The sequence below is a fragment of the Enoplosus armatus genome, chromosome 1 (assembly GCF_043641665.1).
Source record: "Enoplosus armatus isolate fEnoArm2 chromosome 1, fEnoArm2.hap1, whole genome shotgun sequence".
Taxonomy (NCBI): domain Eukaryota; kingdom Metazoa; phylum Chordata; class Actinopteri; order Centrarchiformes; family Enoplosidae; genus Enoplosus; species Enoplosus armatus.
Window position 1 is genome coordinate 5,931,515 of NC_092180.1, and position 19,729 is coordinate 5,951,243.

Below are 19,729 nucleotides of genomic sequence, written 5' to 3' on the forward strand. Positions count from 1 at the left end.
ATTGTACTTAAGCACAGCACTCCCCATTATAATTGTAATTTTAATCTGCACAGAAAAACCTTACTAAATTAAAATTTGCCTGTTCCTGCAGTTTGTACATAACACAACATTTAGAGAAACGTTTTATAAGTGATTTTTTTTTTTTTTAGATTTCAACCAAAACATCTCAATCAGTGTGGCATATACATAATGTTGTTTATAGCTCTGGCATAGATCTTACAGTTGTTCACAGATACGCCTCTTTTTCTTTGACAGGGAGGAAAAGATCACTTCTCTATTCTGAAGTATTATCTGAGCCGCCGCTAGAGGGCAGACTCCTCAAAGGCAAAACAGGAAGTTAAAGCGGAAATACATTTTTTATCTTCGCCGAGGAAGAAGCGAAGCTGAAAGAAAACAATCACAAGTCGCCAGTGTCTGCTCTTTCTCCTGCCCATTTTCAACACATTTTCCTACACTATCGCATCGACAAAAAAGGACAACATGCCCGTTATTTGTGCGGCAATAGGGTGCAACAATAAGTTCGTCAAAGGGTCGGAAATAAGATTTTACAGGTAAGTTTTCACCGGTTGAGCAGAAGTTTTCGGTACAACAGATCTTTCAACAGTTTCACGTCAGCTTTAACGTTAATTTGATAAGTCAGAACTTAGACACCGACATGATGACTTTGCTTTTAAAGTAAGTTCATTGACAATATCTGCTCTTGGCTATTAAAAGTTTTAAGGTAACGTTAGAACTAAGTTTTCGACTTTGGTAGTGCATCAGAGCTAATGTTAGTTTTTGTAGCTCTAAGTTAACGCTAATAACCTTATATTACCATTCATTAGGACAAGGTCAGGACCAGGGTATGGAGTCTGGACTTCTTCACCAACACTTAGCTTATTGCACCATTGATTAGCTACTGGAGTCTCAACAGGTTCAAAGAATTCACTGGAGATGATCAGAGTTTAATACAATAGAGTTTATTCTTTCACAAGAGACAAACCCGAGCTGGCTCCAGCAGCCTGCTGGACAAAGTCCTGACATGGTTCCTGAGACCAATGTCTCCGGAATTAAGCTTTTCCACTTGTTAACGAAGATTCCTGACATACTTGTGACAACATTATTTTTGGGAGTTATCAGATTACATTTTTTTTACAAGTATCTACTTGCAAAATAAACCACAAACGTGTGCCTTTTTAAAATGCAGATAATAAAAGAAAGATAAGAAAATAATGGTTGGCAATAATAATCAACACGGAAAGATAAATGAGTAATAAAAGAATACTCATAACATTAGTTTAGTTAGTGAACGAGAGGTGACTCAACAATAACTCACAAACCTGCACTTACACACTTAACCCTTTAACATGTAGGTTACTTATGACTTATGATGTCTTGATAAAATGTTACTGCATCAAATTTTGTGTGCTGCTCACTTAGACAATTGCGTATGTCCACTTAAATATTTCCAACACACAGAAAAGAGTATGTGATTTAGTAGCATCTTGGTCTGATGTTAAGATAACTAATAGATATGTTTTATATATCTGATAGTGCACGATCTCCCTCACCATAACTGTCCAGTCATAAAAAAAAAAAATGTACAGTGATTAAGTTCAGACTGTTAGTCATTATCTTAACAGGTGTGATGGTTGAGGTAATGCATCCTGCAGCCTGGTTTTAAGCTGTCAACTCCTTCTCATGTGTATCAGGTTCCCGCTCAGCAAGCCTCAACTTGCCAGCAAATGGGTGCTCAGCCTGGGGATGAAAAGCTTAATCCCAACTGCCAACACCTGCCTCTGCTCCGAGCATTTCAGGACCGACTGCTTCAGGGACTACAATGGCAAACAGTTTCTGAGGGAGGATGCCGTGCCAACCATATTCACCCATTCGCAGGATTCATCAAAGGTGTGGGTTCACAACATTATATACTACATTATAGATGGTTTGTTTTCAGTCTAAACAAGTCATCCTGTTTTACTTTTATGTAAAGTGAATAGATTAACTGTAAAAATTCCACAGATTGAACTTCGTAAAAGAGGTGTGATGCCGAAGGAGGCAAATGTCACAAATCAATTGGCAACACAAGCAGACCGAGACAGAGCGAAAGAGGTCATCAGTCTGCGCCGAGAAAAAAGAGGAGGAATGAGGGTGAGTTTTCTGTTACCTTTGTCTGTACTGTGGGTAGATAATGTTGTGTTAACTGTTAAAGTATCATACAAGTGTTTTGAATGTGATAGCTCATTTACTTTAAATTGTCAATACATTGCAGATCATTCTTTTTTGAAAGATACTTTAAGTTTTAAGTAGTAAATTGGCTAAAACCCAAGAAAGTACCTTTAATCCTTAAATTCTCCCAATGTCATGATGTTTACACAAACACAACAAACTGAAGATGAAAAAGTGTCCACATTGTGGTGTCACAGCCCAGGCTCAGTGAGCTAGACAAAGAGGTAATTTAAACAATGTTTTAATCGGAAGGAAGACAAAGGCAAAAGTAATAAATTAATCTGTAGTCTGCAAGTCAGTGGTGAATGCAATGCTGAATGTATGTGTAGTGTTGTTAAGGCAAAACCAAGGGTAAACCAAACCCAAAACACCAAATGATGATGGTAGGAGAGAGAGGGAGACAGAATACAGAGCCAGCCTAAATAACCTAGGCCCAGCATGCCCAGGTGAAGGACAAATTGGATGGCTCCGCCCATCTCTACCTGCAAAAAGAGAACACAAAACAGCAGGAGGAGCACTGACATAGTCAGAGGTCGTCACAGTGGCCAAAGAGTTTCATGAGCCTCAACCACAATGTGTTATTACTGCTGTGGCTACTACTAACAATAGCAATAATAATAGTGATGGTAGTAGTTATAGTAGTGATGATGATAACGGCTCATAACAGATGCAGAGAGCTGTAATATTAATCCTAGTATTAAAAAACAAATCATCAGATTGCCATGATTATTAAATAAAAGTTTCATCTGGTGGAGCCTAATTTATTGAAATTTAATAGTAAGATTTAGGAAGATGTGATTATTGTCAGAGGCATCACTGGAGCCATAGCTACAATACATTCACCATCATCATCGTTTGAAACAAAGCAGTGCTGTCTTAAGACCATGAAACCACAATTGGCCTTTTTCAGATGTCTAACTATAACAAATGCACAAAGTATTGTGGGGATAATTTACCTTAGCATAAAATGTACTTACTTATTTTGACACAGGGTGGACGAGGAGGCCGTGGAGGAAAACAACTGTCTGACAGGTGAGACAGTGTGTGGGTGTTGTTTCATTCTCACAGTAGCTCTACTGAATTGTATAATAGAAGTATTTCTTCTGCTATTCAGTGAAGTGAATGAGTGTCCTTGGAAACGCCGAGCTCTTTTCATCATGCAGCCCATCCCAGACAAACCCGCTGCTGTTTCACTCGGGCACGAGTTAGTTGTGTCTGGGAATGATTGTTGAGGCTAAGTGGAAAATATGCTGCTTTTTCTGACCCCTTTTGTAATGTGGCCACGACCAGACTTTCTTGTGAAACTGTGATTCGAGACAAAACTGTATATATGGTTTCCATTGTCATTCAAGAAAGAAATAATGAGAATTGTGAGTGGTTGGAACTCATTTCGCCATATGTAGGGAATCAGGACGAGATGAGGCAGGTTTGGGGAATGTTGGTGCTCCAAAAGTTATAAATAGCATCCCAATCTGATGGCATCAGTCCTGCAGGAGGTTTCAGAGGGTATTGTTTTCCTTTAGGTCCTCGGCTGGTTAATGAGATTAATTAAATCTGAATGTAGATACATCCATTGTTTCATAATGATGTGAAAGACAAAACTGTCCCCAGGTTTTCACCCCTCAGTGAATGTTTCATAACATTAATTGTCATTGCCAGACTGGTGGATGCCGACTGCATCGCATCACGAAAGATGCAAATCTACACAGAGAGAGTTTTTACTCAGCTGTGATCATTTTATACCGTCAGATATAAATAAAGCGGAAACAGTAATTAAAGAAAACCACTGAGGGGGGAAAATGCTTCACGAAAACTCGTCGACATTGTTGCATTAAAGTGAAGAAGTCACGCAGGAATGTCAGCCTTTCATCTCATGCATGCAGACAGACCATTGGAGCCAAGAGCAGAGTGTACGACAGCAAAGGCCGACTGCTGTCCAACTGCAAGGACATGTGCGACTGCCTGGATGTGGACTGTATGGGCTGCTTCTACCCCTGCCCCGACTGCAGCTCGCGCAAGTGTGGAGTCGAGTGTCGCTGTGACAGGAAGTGGCTTTACGAGCAGGTGGAGGTGGAGGGTGGAGAGATCATCCGGAACAAGTTTGCTGTTTAGTTTAGGCTTTGAATGCTCAATCATGTCATCAGGAGGCTGTGATGCTTTTTTAAAGGAATCTTCCACAATAACTACTACCTGCTGCTCGTGGAAGAAACGTATGCAGAACAATGTAAGTATTCTGTTGTTGTTGTTGTTGTTTCTGTCCATTAAAGTTTTTTTTCCATTGTGTACCATTCTGTGTTAATAAACTTATTTTCTTACTGTTTAACGTCTGCACTGGTGATGTGCTGTAACATCTGCAGAGGTGGGAATAACTTAACGTGTTGTTTTTATGTCCAACTGACTCCTAATTCCACTTTGTCCCAATGAGTTTTGAATTTTGTGTAGTTAAATATACTTTTAAATGTGTTTTCTACTTGAATCTTTTAAAGAGGAGAAAAAATATGTAAGAATATAAATCTGAAATTAGCAACTAACATCAGGATGCAAAACATTTAAGGATCTGAAGCAAGATGAAGGGTTTCCCATGACTAAATAGTCTGTAGTGCAGTTGGTTTATTCGTGTGACATTTATGAATAAGAGAGAGACGTATATGTACACATTGTATAGTTCTTATTAAAAAGAAAGCTGTCGAACCAAAAATCTGTCAAGAAACCTTTTTCAGCGACACTATAATTAATTAGTAATTATAAGTAATGAATATGAATCTTGGAGCAATACGTTTTTGATTTATTGAATCCCTGACAATGTTTTGTAGTAACAAGAACATTTTGGTATTTGTAGTGTTGGAGCTTCAGAACACCTCCATGTATGACTTTTCTTGGTATATTTACACTCAAACATGTTGCTTCTTCGGGGACTCGTCACAGTCACAACTGCTTATCTGGAAAACTCTTCAACAGTTAATCCAGGAGATGCTACTTTCAGCAGTTAATGAGACAAAAAGCTCAGCGGGATCTCCGGAAAGCTTCGTGCTGTGTTTTAAACTGCATGTTTTAAACTATGCATGATCAGTTGCACTTCAGGAGCTGCTGTAAACCACTGAGTTAAATTAACCGAATGAATCAAAGGATCCTCTCCCCAGTGGGAAAAAGCAGGTGGATTTAAGGGCAGGGTTAAACTGACTAATCTGTCCAGTCATAGGCGGTGGTGTAGGGAAGGCAGTGCTTCCTAAATCACAGCATACCCCCCCCCCCCCTTTCCTGACAGCTAAAAGTTCCATTATGTGATGTTATATGGAGGCATTTTAACAAGTAAAGACATTAATGAATGTGTCTGTGTGAGTCATCCAACTAGCATTTAAAATGCAATTCATTTTTATTTCCATTAGGTCAGTCTTGCTTGATTATCACTATGAACACTTAGGGGACCCCTTACACACTGGCTGTAGGCAAGCTCCATGACACAGCAGTTCATCACGCCGGCTAAAGAAAGAGTTGCAGAGCTGCTCACAGTGTCTCATTTATACACATTCTGCTGTCCTTGAGAGCTCAGCTGTAGGTCAAGTGTCATGCAGTCCAGGGTTTGTTTTGCTTTCATATCCTCATCCTCCTTATTTCCAGGAAACATTGGCAGCAAGGAATGAAAAGCACGGTTAAGGTGGTGGATGTGAATGTAAATCAAATGCCTCAGTCCTCATTGTCTTGTTGGGAAAATGTGGTGTGAGCTTATCATAACATCACAGAAGCCATGTTGTTTTAATAAATGTTGGTGTGCTGTTTTGTTTTTTTTCATTATGTTTTCATTGCCACTGTCTTCACAGTGCATTTTATAGCTCATTTTGAAAGGGCTACATATAAATGAAGCTTATTAATATTTATAAAAACCTAGTCGATGCAAACAAGCCATTCATCAAAGCAGCTGAAGTTTTGCTCCAAACTCAAATTTAAGTTAAAATACTTTCTCTGTTCGTTCAGCTTCAAGTGCAGGAGACACTCCAAGACCAGACATCAGCCTTTAAATGACGCTTACTCTCTCAAACTGACTGCTGGTGACTGCCCCTGACTTTTCCTCTAGCGCCACCATGAGGTTGGCATTTGCAGTTTTTAGTGAAATGTCTTGACAACAAATGGCTGAATTGCCATGAAATGTGGTACAGACGTTCATGGTGCCCAAAGGATGAATCCTACTGTTTGGTGTTTCCACTGACTTTTTTTCAAGCGCCTCAATGAAGGTTACATTTCGTTTTTTTAGTGAAATCAAGAAACAACTATTGGATGAATTGCCATGAATTGCCTCCCCCCCGGGGGATCAATTAAGTATTTCTGATTCTGATTCTGAATTACTTTGACATCCTGTAGCCTTGTATAGAGCGCCATCATCAGGTCCAAATTTGAATCTGTCCTCTACATTTGGTGATTAAATTCTTATGACCAAAATACCTGCAAAACTAATGTCATTCATGTTAGCACGCTGACATTAGTATTTTGCACAAAGCACCTGTGTGCCTAAGTACAGTCTCACAGAGCAGCTAGCATGACTGTAGATTCTTAGTCTTGTTAATGGGCTACATGAGTTCATTTGCTAACACAAAGCAGCCCAGTTGCTGTGGGAACGAATAAATTACTGGTTATTTCACTGGAGGGCTGCAGCTCTCGTTTCAGTTTGGTACCGGTACTCTGGCGTAAATCACATATTAATTAAATTCAAGCTGCCAAACCAGGAAAGCAAATGCAGGAAAGCGCAATTCAGCAAAGCAACTTCCATTAACAGCCATTAATAAAAGATAGTAGTGATAATAGTGTGCTCTGGACCGTGCTGCATATAACCTTCTAAAGTAAATCTATTGTCCTTAGTTTTTAGAAAATTCAACCCAAGGAAAAAGAATTCATCATCATGCCACAAAGTCATCCACTACATGACCGCGTCCATTTCCTCCCTCCAGCAGAGGAAGCAGAGTGACAGACTCGTCTATAAACTTGATAAAATGTCCATCTAAATATTGGCTGCGGCAGTCGTTGGTGAGGGGAGAGCACAAACCTCCAGGGAGCTGCTGGATAAAAACAAGCCGCCATTAAAGGACACCAATGAGCTGAAGGCACTGAAGTCTGTCAGCAGATATCCAGCCTGCAGCGTTCACAGTGAACCGGAGATGTGACAGAAGAGTCGGTGGGAGTTAAAGGCTGAAACAAAATCTATGAACATGAGGGCGAGTAGGTCGAAGGTCCGTCTGGATGTCGACAGAGAAGATGAAGTAATGTGGCTGTCCCATTTTTCAGTATATATATACGTGTGTGTGTGTGTGTGCAGTTAAGTACATATACTATCATGAATCTGATGAATTGCTAGCTTGTTTTATTAATTCAGTAGTGCTGAAACAATTGGCTGATTAATCGATCGGACAAACAGAAACTGTATTGACAACCATTTTGATAATTGAGTAATAATTTCAGCCATTTATCAAACATCAAGAAGAGTCCAAAGTCTCGTCTGTGATGCTGTACTTAGACATAGCGATGCTTTGAGCTAATGCTAACTTTACCATGCTAACATGCGCACAATGACAATTCAAACGTGTGAATGTTTAGCAGGTTTGATATTTACCACGTTCACCATCTTTCTTTAGCATGCTAAGTTGCTAATCAGCACTGAACACAAAGAACAGCTAAGGCTGATGGGAGTGACATTCGTTTTGCAGGTATTTGTACATAAACAACAACTTTTTTTTACAATTCATCCTGAGGAGGACACAAATGTCTGTACAAACTTTCATGGCAATCCATCCAATAGTTGTTGAGATATTTCAGTTTGGACCAAAGTGGTGGAGCAACCGACCAACACTGCCATCCCAAGAGCTAAAATGCCAAATATTAACCTTCAAATGTAAAGATGGCTGATATTCTCTGTTTTATCTCATTGTAACTATATTTGGATTTTGTCTCCTTATTTGAAGATGTCACCTTAGGCTGTGAGAACGATCCCTATTTTTAGATTATTCAAACAAATAACAGGCACATTAATCAATAACAAAAAGAATTGTTACCTCCAGCCCTAAAGTCATTTATCTTTTATCGTCCTGCTTGTGTTTCTTTATCAATGGGCAGAAATCCACAAATCAATTTCAACCTCTGGCAAGAAGTTGATGTTTTCACATGCAAGTTTGTGAGCTGCTTATCTCTTAAACATAACATCAGATTTTCTTGAAAAAGACCAGTCAGCCTTTGGCCAGAGAACAATTCATTAGAGGTTGGCAGCGATTTGGATATGGGATTCCCGTCATTATTGTATTTTTTTTTAGCCATAACTATGAAACTAACAGAGATAACAGCGATTTTAGCTGTAGGGTTTGGGATTGATTAATTCACTTTAACCTGTAGCTGTAAGTGGTGGAAATGATGTCTTTGGGGATTCATTCAGCACTGGTGGAGGTTTGTGCTCTTCTAATGCCTTTTATTTGCCAATATTTCAAGAGAAGAGCTATAATCGCCACCCAGAACGGCTTTATCTCCATCTTCCTGAGATTCCATCAAGTCACATCTATCCTCTGCTGGTTGTGTGCCTCAGGGTGCAATGTTGATGTTGTGATGAAGTGGAGGCTAAGAAAGCAGCACCCTCACACAGCACCTTCAGTCCACCTCTACATGCCGGCTTCGCCTGCAGGGTCCGTCATCACTCCATCTGTTTTTTTCCTCCCAGCCTCCAAACAACAAGCTGTAAACTTGTCTGTCCATGAAATACTTCAGCTCCTTCTCTCATATATCTTCCTTCCTGAACTTCCTTCAGTGTGCTGCTGTCTTAAAGTACAAAAAATACTTTCTGTAATCTGCCCACATCTTATTTCTTTGCTGCGTTATGTTCTATCATTAATCTTTTCATTGATTGTCTCACTTGTTAGGGCACTTTGGCTTTGACCCTTGCACTAAACCGGCTGGCTGACATATTAACACCCTTTAAATGCAAGATTTCTATAGCTGCACACATTTAAAATCACTCCAGATGAGACTAAACTTCAAAAAGTAACCACTCTGATACTGCTCTTTTGATCCACATCTTCATTCTGCATGTTTATGAGGAGTTCGGCCTGTGAACACAGCTGAAGAATGTCTTCTTTGGCTCTGGAGGGAGCTTTCCAAAGTTTGAAAAAAATAACCCTGATGATGTGTAATGAAAGATGAATTTGAGTTGCTCAACTAGTTTTGGAGCTTGACCCATACTAGGGACTAAAAGCCATATTATCCTCTATCATTCTTTGTTTAATCAGTGTCGTGTGAGTACCAAAACTTTATAGTAGTGCAATACTAAATGGCTGAAGTACCCTGAAAGTCCTTAAAAAGTTAACAAACTGCCACAACAAGCCCATAGTAGCCTGTGTGCTGTCACTATTCTATCAATTTCTTCACCATATTTGAGCTTCAATATTCAATTTTACAAGCAATAAAACTAATAAATATTCTATCATTTGGAGCCCCCCCCTCCCCTTCACTTGTTTTAGAAAAAAACTGGGGAACAAGTAGTCGTGCTCCCTCCTACCTTCCTACCTACAATTATACCTCAGAGCAAACATTCAATCCTAAAATGATGCTTTTCTGTATGACATTCCTTCACTGCAGTAATGCTGACAACACATTATACTGTATTGCCTGAATTCCCCGCTAAAGGAGATCATGGCAGGGTAAAGCTGGTAAGCTGCCAAGTCACAACACTGTAGGTTATAATTAACAGGTTGTCATGTTAATGAGTGAGCTCTCGGTCATTAGCAGGGGCCTCGGGTTAGTCCACGTCTCTGGATTAATAAGATGTAACTCTAACAATCTCCACTCAGAAACTGCACCTGCTTTTGGCTAAAACAAGCCTTTTCCATTCTGTATCATAGAAACGGTGACAGTCTGCAGTGGACTCCAGGATAGAGAGCTGATTTATTATTCTTCTCATTTCTCTGCAAAGAGGTTCATTAGTTCTGCCTTTGTGGAGTTTTGAAATATACTCTCCTGAATTTTCAGGCAAAAGTCTTCAGTTTGAGATAAAAACAATGCAGTCCTGTAGAACAAAAAGCACACGCTGATTTTACTGCTGTGGTTTGACTTTTGTACCAAGTTAAAGAATATTTCACATATTTGTTGAGCACTCATTAAAGGCTGCCGGCAGGTCCTGTTGTTTATGGCAACTTGTTCAGCAGTTACCTCCATTAACAAAGCAGAAGTCTGCATCACACGGCCAATCATACTCTGGGAAGAACAGCCAATATTAACACAGAACGTACTGTAAACACGCATTAAAGTATCAATGCGACATTTTGGGAAATGCGTTTCTTCGCTTTATTACAGAGACTAAGACGAAATGACTGATACCACTCTCACATCTGCTCGTTAAAAATGAACCTACAGCTCTGATCCTCGCGTCTAACACTCGGCTACAGAGCGAATAAGCATATTTCCCACAATGTCGAACTCTTCCAACAGTGCAGAAAATGTAAGAAGCAGCAGCAGCAGCAGCATCACATAGCGCCATTGCAATAACGCCTCAAGTGCAGACACAAACAGCATTCGTTACTCATGCTGCATCACATTATGTCCTTTACATTATCTTCCTGACATCTGATATCTGCAACACCCTAACAATGCATGATATTGTAAGAGTTCTGATGAGAGGAAGATTTTGCTTACGGAGCTGTTTCTAAATTTAGTGCATCCTCCTGAAGAGAGCCACCGATCAGCAGCCACTTCAGTGGAGCTTTTGGATATACTGCAAACTCTATATTTTCATTTCTACCTGTCAAAAAAAGAAAGAAAGAGGTGAGGCCTGCTCTTTTTCTTGTGGGACGACCTCCCATTCTCATGAAAACTTGAAATGCAGGATTATTGAATGTTAGGGGTCGTTGGTCAGAAGAAGAAGGGAAAATGTTGGTGGGACATTTAATCTCTCAGTTGGCTTTTATAACTTTAAAATCAGAGCGGGTTGAAATGTGCTGCTAACAACTGACTGATGATTTGACGAGATATAAAAGGACACATTTAAAACATAAAGTATGTAGTGAATAAAAGACAAAAACTTGAGTGATACCTGTTTATTTTAAGTAAATGCAGGACAGACGACAGGTGTCTTTAAAAGGATAGACAGCTGGATATGTCTCTAGGAAAGCGGCCACAGTCCGTGTTTCCTGGGTTACATGCGGTGCACTCGCAGTTTCTGGCCACAGGGTAGGTGACACCCACTGGACACCCTTTAATGTGTTTCACCACATAGGTCCAGTCCCCGTTACAGATCTTCTGTTCAGCCCAGTCATGATGGCCGATGTAGACCGGATCCTGTCATAGACACCGACAGACGGCGGCGTAGGATTAAACACGTGGACATGAATTAATTCAGTCCCTCACATGAGTAGGTGATAACAAAAAAGATTTTTGTTTTTTAATTCAAGGCATTTTAACTGCAGATGATTGTAAGCAGCTGACTTCTGCTTGCACTCTTTACTTAAACAAACAGATAAAGAGATTCAAATGGATACAAAACGGCTGTCTAACCGCAAACATTGAGAACAATATAAAACTGTAATCTGTCTTTTAATAAAATAACTAATACTTGACCACATCTAAATCTAACAGACGCTGCAAAAGGTGTGTTTACATCAGTAATGTGAATGCGACAGTAAACCTGGAGGCTCCCACATTTAAAACAAGTTAAAACAAATTGCCTTTAATATCAATAATAGATCAATCATTTATATGGTCATACAATTACAGATTTAACCTTTAACCATGTAACATGTGTTGACTTGTCTCTTTTTATTCTGTTATGTGATTCAACGTTATTCTTTTCCTGTTTGAAGTGTGGAAATCTGTGATAAAGTTGTATCACGCTGTACGGTGGCCCTGAGAGCTCAACACGAGAAAACACATCCAAATAGAAATGTGTTGTCATGTTGTGGGAGATGTTTCCCTAATTAATCTCGTGTTTATTTGGAAACAACATATTGACTATATCAAAGGAAAAATTCAGGAAAAAGTCAATAGCAATTATGTATAAGTCTAGGGATATATTAACTTATACGGCCTTGTATTTGTAATTTATTGCTCACATATACTTCCTTACATATCTTACTGTGTGGAATTGTGGGGGTCGACTTTTAAAACGACTAGAAATCCAATAGTTGTACTACGAAAACGATCCATACATGTTATCAATAAGGCCCATTATTGTGGTCACACAAATCCACTGTTTATAAATTCTCATGTTATGAAATTATTACAAATTAGTATAAATTTAAAAATGTGTAATTCACTTTTGGTTTACAAGATAATGGTTTACAAAGATATTTACAAAGCACAAAGCTTATTACTTGTGTTTTGTCTATTTGCATGTGAGCATTTGAGCGCTCAGGGCCACCGTACAACTAATCAATTAAATGGGATTAAAACTCCTGAAAGCTTATCTAACTTAGAAAGTGATCAATAATGTTTCCCAACACTAAAGTAATATTCATATTCATATTGTGAACTTTATAAACTGGAGCATGATCAGTTGGCAGAGTTGAACTTTTATATTCATGCATATAAGCAGAATAAATGCACACGTCTCATTAGTTGTTATGAATAAGTGCAGTTTTTCCACTTTAGAGGCAGCTGTGTTCAGAGTTTGAATCATCCGTCACCTCGTGGTAGCACTGTCCTTCACATACGGTGGTGTAGACGTTCTCCGTGCCGCCACAGCTCTCCACGGGGATGCTGATGTTGGTTAGATGACAGCCGAAGCTGCAGCCCTGCCCCGCCCCCGCCAGCGCCAGCACTGCTGCCATGACAACCAGCTGCATCCTCTGCCGGGTGCAGCACAGACGCCTGCCACAAGAGGGGAATCAGGTCTCACATCAGATACTTTAAAACCACGTCAGAGGATCCAACAAGTTAATGTGGATTAAAGTGAGGCACCGTGTGATTAAATCATTCAGGGGCTCGTGGGTTAGTGGTGCTCTTAGATCTACGGGAGATATTTGTGTTTTGCTTTTGTATCTACTTGAAACACCACTGCAGTTACATGGACACGATGAAATCATCTCTGGTTAATGTCACACGCCATCTGAAGCAGCTAGGCTTTTAAAATGTACATCATTGTTTGAGTCAGTTTGTAAAACTACTATTACAGTTCTAGTAGTGGAGGTAATAGTATGCATGTGCTGTAAAATAGAATATTATCTGTAATGAAATAGAGAAGAGAAGATTTGACTAGAAAACTGTGCCAAATCTATTTTCAGAGAGGAAACTAAAATGGTTTTTCAGGACTTAAAGGGTTGGTTCAGCTGTATTACACCTTTCTAGCCAAACAGATACTTTTTGGTTTTGTTTGTCGAGAGATGTCCGTCTCTGAGATTTCCACCCCGAAGCAACTGAGGTGAGTGGGATTTGTTTGTGGAGCTCAAAACATAAAAAAATTGAACATGTCTTAAGACTAAGATCATTAAACCATTATCACCAAAAAACAATATGATGTTACAACTAAATAAAGTACACTTTTTTTGGTAATTATATGTCACTTCCACTAATCTTAAAATATTGGTAAAAATATAAATCTTACCATAACTTTCTAAATATTAACAAAATGACTTGGTCAAGTCCTGCAAGTCGCATCCCATCAAGGAGGCTGCCATCTTGAATTTGGTCTACTTTCTGATAATCCACTAGAGGGCAGTTAACATGTGCCAGATTGTATGCAATAGATTTCTCAGGTACAAATGTTATATGTTATAAACATATTCCTCAAGCTGCAGAGGGATGAGGAGACTGTCAATGATCATATAGATATTTTTAGAGACTTTCATCCTCACAGCTTCCAAACTGTGATGGAATTATAATTACCTTTAAATTACCTTTACACACACAGCATGTAGATATTATTCAGAGAAAACTACCTTGATGCTAGAGAAGCAAATTCTTCACAGGTCGCTTTTTTTTTTTTTACAGAAAGTCAGTCTGTTAAAAGTTCAAATCTGTTGCATATCTCAGTATAATCTCATTATATTATTAAAACAATATTTTCAGCAGCATGTAATTTACATAAAACGTACCTGTAAAGCTCAGTTGTTGCTTTGAACCTTGTTTCTTCTGTTACTCTCTGAACATCTGTAACAGCTTTCAACCTGTGGCCGTCCTCTCCGTTACTTAAATACTGCTGCTCATAAATCCCTTTAATCTATTCAACCTCGGGCTCGGTGCTATTTTTCCTATCAGTTTAGACTTATAAGCAAATCCTCGCCTCTTTCCCTCCACAGTTCGGGGATGGCCCGAGGCTCAAGGCCTTTCCTACACATGAGGAGGAGCGAGTCGGTATCTACAGACATCTTGTTTAGACTACATGAGTGAGGCTTAGATGGACCGCAGAAATAAAAAAATAAATCTGCCCCCACAGTGAGGCGGAAAACACGGACACGAGCGGCAGTAATTAATTTGCCATGCTTCATCTTCATTGCTTTTTGTCTGTCATTTTTCCAGCATATTAATGACAGTAACACACCTTGAGGTCTGTGTTTTATGTATATATATATATATACACACTCACACACACACACACACACAATATGTAACTTAACTGATTCTGGACTATTTCACTTCTGTCAGCAACTATAACCCCATTATTTATTCTCTATTTATAAAAAAAAATACCAGTGCAATTCATACATATATATGCATACATATACATTGTTATTGTATATATATTTTCCTATATTTTCACTTACATATTGTAAATGTATACATTGTTTATCTATTTTTTATCAATTTTTTTTAATTTTTCATTTTTTATATGCTACTTTTCTACTCTTGAATGGGAGCACCTGTAACTTGTCTAATTTCCCCCTGGGGATCAATAAAGTATGATTCTGAACATCTTTTCCTGAGGTAAAAGTTATCCTACAAATCATCAAAGAAGCTACATATTTGTCATTTTCTGCGGAACTTCTATCGAATAAACTTTATCGGTTTATGATCAACTGCATTATGTTGACAGAGCGAGTTGTGCATGTGTTGGTAGAGTTTTCATGAGTTAAGGATTGACCAAGAGTCAAGTCTGCGTTTTATTTCTCACTTAAAGCCACTATTTTTTATATAATTATGCCACCTTTCAAATCGTTCTGGCATTGTTTTTTGTTTGTTGAAAAATGAGACCATCCCAGTCTCTATAACCCTAATCAATCCTCAGGCTTGGAGACGTCAAGACACTGTAGTATCAGAGCATCTTTTCTGGTCCCACCACTGTGAGATGCAAAAGTATTTTTCTGTGCATGTTCTAAAAACCAATGCATCAACGTCGACAACTGCAGGGGACCTCATCTGCACTCTGAATCTGTATGAATAATCTGTCTCCATAAGTTTCTCTATGCAATTTAGTTTCCACTTGGATGCAGTGGTGAAAGGAGCATTCAAATCATTTACAATTCTACACTGACCAGCAATAACAGCTAAAAGTTCTGCATTAAAGTAAAACTAAGTATAATCAGTAATAAGTAACAAACTGTGAGTGGCTGTCAGATAGATATGTAGAGTAAAAAGGATATAAAAATGTATTAATACATGACAAATATTGTGGTGTAGAAGTATAAAGTAACATACAATGGAACAAAATTGTACTTTTTACAGTTGAGTAAATGTACTTTTTTTACGCCACTGCTTGTGTTTCACAGCCTGCGACTGTCTGTGTTTGAGAAACTCTGTAATCTGCTGCACTCAGTAAAAAGTTAGCACTGCAGCACGAGCCGGACGGTCTGCAGTGGCAGTCGAATATAAGTGCAGCAGCCACGGTTCATCCAACTGCTGCTCCGTCTGCCCTTGCGGCCACCGGGGACTCTCCCCAGCATCCTGCCCAACTGCCAGGACTTTTATGGAGCGTCACCCTCGTCCTCTAAAGCAACTACTCCCTTTAGGAAACCTCAGCTGAAATACATCACTGTTAGCATGCATTTTGTCCTTAATGAACACCAGTCATAGTTGATTAATCTTGTATTCAGAGCAGAACACATCATTAGTCATTTTCTGAGCAGTCTGAATAACAGCTTTCTTAAAATGAGCGCATCTGCACTGAAAATTGATTTATTAAGTATGGAGCTGAAACCATTACATCCATGCATGCACTGCATTGATATGCTAATTACACGAACACCTTACTTAAAGTCAACCTGATATCTCTAAAGGGCGGGTAAGACTTTTAAGTTCATGTCAATATCATGATCCTAAAAATAGCCACTTTGTGCTGCAGCAAGTTAAAGGAAAACAACACTGAAGAAGCATTAAAATGGAAGTCCGGGGGAGCATCTTATATCTCTTTTACCCAAGCCATAAGAAGAGAAGGCCTGCCCTATAATGTCCACTGGGAATCAATTTGGAAATGATGGACGAGGTGATGGTTTCAGGGTCCAGGATGATTTTCTGGTTCATAACTCTGAGCTCATTTGGGTCTAACAGCTCAAACAAGCTTTATATGAAGCCACAGATAAAACAGCTCCCAGCCGTACATCTTGCCGACATCAGATTTGAGTCATGGGTCATTGGTCCTCCTCACTTATTTATCAGCACCGTAAACACTCCCATAACAGGACTGACAACATCCACAAACCCACTCAGTCACACCTTGCTCCCCTCTCTGCAGAGCCTCCATCTGCTGCCGTACGAGTCTGTGATCACAGTCACCGAGAAACAGACTCCTTTAAAATCATCGTGTCGCTTGCAAAAAAAACACTCACAGAGCACCCTGAACGCACCGCAGCACGTTTTCACCCTCCTTCCATCAGGTCTAAACAAACGCCTCCACAGCTCTGCCAAGGACAAGACTTTTGTTTGGTGACTGTGCTGGATGTTTCTGTGTGCAGGCCGAGTGGACGTAGGTGTGTTTGTGTGTATCGACCGCTGATGATTCTTCACTCTCTTCTGTTCTCTACTTTCTCTTTTACATCCAATCTAATTCCATGTCTGACATGAACGTACCTCTGTTCCTTTGTCTGTTGAATATCTCCTGAACACATCATTCAGAACAGACTTACTTGCTGTGGTCTTTTAAACTGTGTGGTCCAAGATTTACATTTTTGACTAGTCACTAAAAGAATTCTGGCATTTTCTTTTCTTAAAAAACAACATTTTATTTATTCCTTTAGCCATCATATCTCCCCACATTAGTGTCTATGTATGTCATTATGGTGGACTCTATATACATTTACCATGTGTAATATGTGTAAAACAGCAGAATGTAAAATCATTTTGATGTAATGTTATTTTTAATATTTTTTCCAAAATGCTGTTATCTAAGGATAAGTTCTGTTTTACACATTTGAAGAATTTAGTTTGATGTATAAAACAGTGGAACACAGTTTGCTTTAAACTTAAAGAGTAACTTAAGTTCTCCACTATTGTAGAATTGTTTCTTGTTAAAACCTGGTGCCTACATCACCCACAATGCAGCTCGATCCAGGTGTAGCGGCTAATGTAGCCTCGAGCTGCTTGCCTGAAGCAGAGATGTGGAGTGCGCTACAGAGGTCTGGTGAGCTCACTTCTTTCTAAATCCCAGATTTTTGTCATTTTCAAACTGACTCAAGTGACATCGCTCGATCAACTTATCAGATTTCACACTAATGATTTCCCTTGAACACCAGGCCGCCCTCTCTGGACCACTCCTGTGTGCTTTGTTGCACCTGTAACCACACCCAACAGTGATGTCACGGTGTCCTGGAGTTCATCTGTACATCACTGCAGCAAGGTGATAAGTTAAACCCCTGAAGGTCAAAGAAGCTTCTGCTTTTTAAGAGTTTGGTGGGAGGATAAGTTACTCTTTAAATGTGATTATTTTAGATTTGCACAAATTTGCCATAACATAATATATATCAATATCAATATAAGACGAATATTCATTACATCATGATATTGATTTCGACCATATTGCCCATCCCTACATGAACTGAATAGTTTAGCAGAATGATTTTTCCATGCAGTATTATGCAGTTTGTCCTCAGGAATCTCAGCCTAGAGGAGACAAATGTACCAGACTAAATGAAACTTTCCTGCTGTACACTGATGCAAAACTTGACTTCCCATCATACTGACAAGGTTAAAAGGTTATCATTGCATCATTAACTCTTACACTTCAGTGTCAAAAGTCTCCAACTTTGCTTTCGACTTCATCAGCCGTTCCTAAAACTTAAACAAAGGGAACTAGTGTTTACAATAATTAAAAGTCTCTATTTGAACAATATATGAACAAATGGGTGAATTGTAAATAAAAGCATGTTCTTGTTTACAGGATGAGCATTATGCCACGTGCCACTGGAACACATCTATTAAATTTAAATGTTTGTTTTTTCTTTCGAATAAATTGACTCTAGTATACTAGATTTGTCCGCTGTGCACAGTTTGTATGTTTCAGTAAGATGCAGCAGGATTTTGTCAACAGATGCTGCTGTGTTGCAGCTCCGGCATTATTTCAAAGTGCATCTAAACTTGTGTGTAATAAGGCACCTTCTATCCTCACTCTATCACCTCTCATTATTACTGACCTCACAACTCCCCCTGGTGCTGACTGAGGTGGATGCTCAATGAAGTGCAAGGGGTGAGCGTGCATGATGTGTGTGTGTGTGTGTGTGTGTGTGTGTGTGTGTGTGTGTGTGTGTGTGTGTGTGTGTGGTGGGTGGTGGGTGGAAGGTTGCCAACATGTTGTGCAGACTACAAAAGAGCTTCACTAATGTCTTCGGTAAGCATCTGAAATACAGCGAGAGAGAGAGAGATGTCTGTGAGGACGAGCTCTTTAAAGAACCAGTGAGTGATATTTGCACTGTCAGCAGTACGGATTATTCCACAAGCATACTGTAAGCCTCTGCATTGGATTTTACATTTTGTTTCAGATTTGCTCTTATGAGAAAGAAGCACAGCGATTGTATAATTCGTTTTAGAAGGAGACTGCACAAGCAACCGAAAATATCCCAACAGGAATATTACAACTAGAGATTTAAAAAAACACCGAAGGGAATGATTAGGATTCCTTAGAGGGATATTGCATCAGTTTTCTGGTCTGGAATAACAGGTTGTTCTTGTCCTAATTAGAGTTTCTGAGTCAAACGGACAGTTTGAATCAAATGGACTGGACTGAATGGGCTGTAGCTACTGATTGCTGCGTATCCCAGCACCAGGCCCGCGGTGGTACCTGCAGAAAAACCAATTATCTCCACAATCAAATTAAACCTGGGAGGTTTCAAAGGTGCAATGAATAAGACTTTTACTGTCTCATAGCGCAAAATGATCCAAATAAATCTGTGGTGGCAATAGGGTGGTTGATCAATAACAGTGACTCAACAGTTACCTCGCCAGGTGCTGAAATGTCTGGTCTTTAAAGTTTTTAAAGGCTATGTGCACGTCTCAGGGAGACACCAACGGCACGAACATCTGACTTTCAAGATAAATAAATGATAAAGACAAGGGAATATTACAGAATAATATTACCACACCTGATCTCTGCTTTACTTATTCGTTCTTTTTTTTGTCAGTTGCAGCACATGTTGTAATG

The 19,729-nt window shown here is 39.3% G+C and overlaps 2 protein-coding genes across 2 annotated transcripts; one reads left to right on the top strand and one right to left on the bottom strand.

The window, feature by feature from the left end:
- Positions 1-454: 454 nt before the first annotated feature.
- Positions 455-4,894, top strand: arl14ep (ADP-ribosylation factor-like 14 effector protein). The gene is made up of 5 exons (XM_070908824.1): positions 455-551; positions 1,692-1,887; positions 2,002-2,130; positions 3,200-3,240; positions 4,092-4,894. The coding sequence occupies exons 1-5, from the start codon at positions 481-483 to the stop codon at positions 4,318-4,320; spliced, it is 666 nt and encodes a 221-aa protein (XP_070764925.1). The 5' UTR covers positions 455-480; the 3' UTR covers positions 4,321-4,894.
- Positions 4,895-11,304: 6,410 nt separating this feature from the next.
- Positions 11,305-14,275, bottom strand: fshb (follicle stimulating hormone subunit beta). Its single transcript, XM_070920982.1, has 3 exons — positions 14,259-14,275; positions 12,852-13,035; positions 11,305-11,508 (listed from the first exon to the last, which is right to left on the bottom strand). The coding sequence occupies exons 2-3, from the start codon at positions 13,008-13,010 to the stop codon at positions 11,305-11,307; spliced, it is 363 nt and encodes a 120-aa protein (XP_070777083.1). The 5' UTR covers positions 13,011-13,035; positions 14,259-14,275.
- Between the last annotated feature and the right edge of the window lie 5,454 nt (positions 14,276-19,729).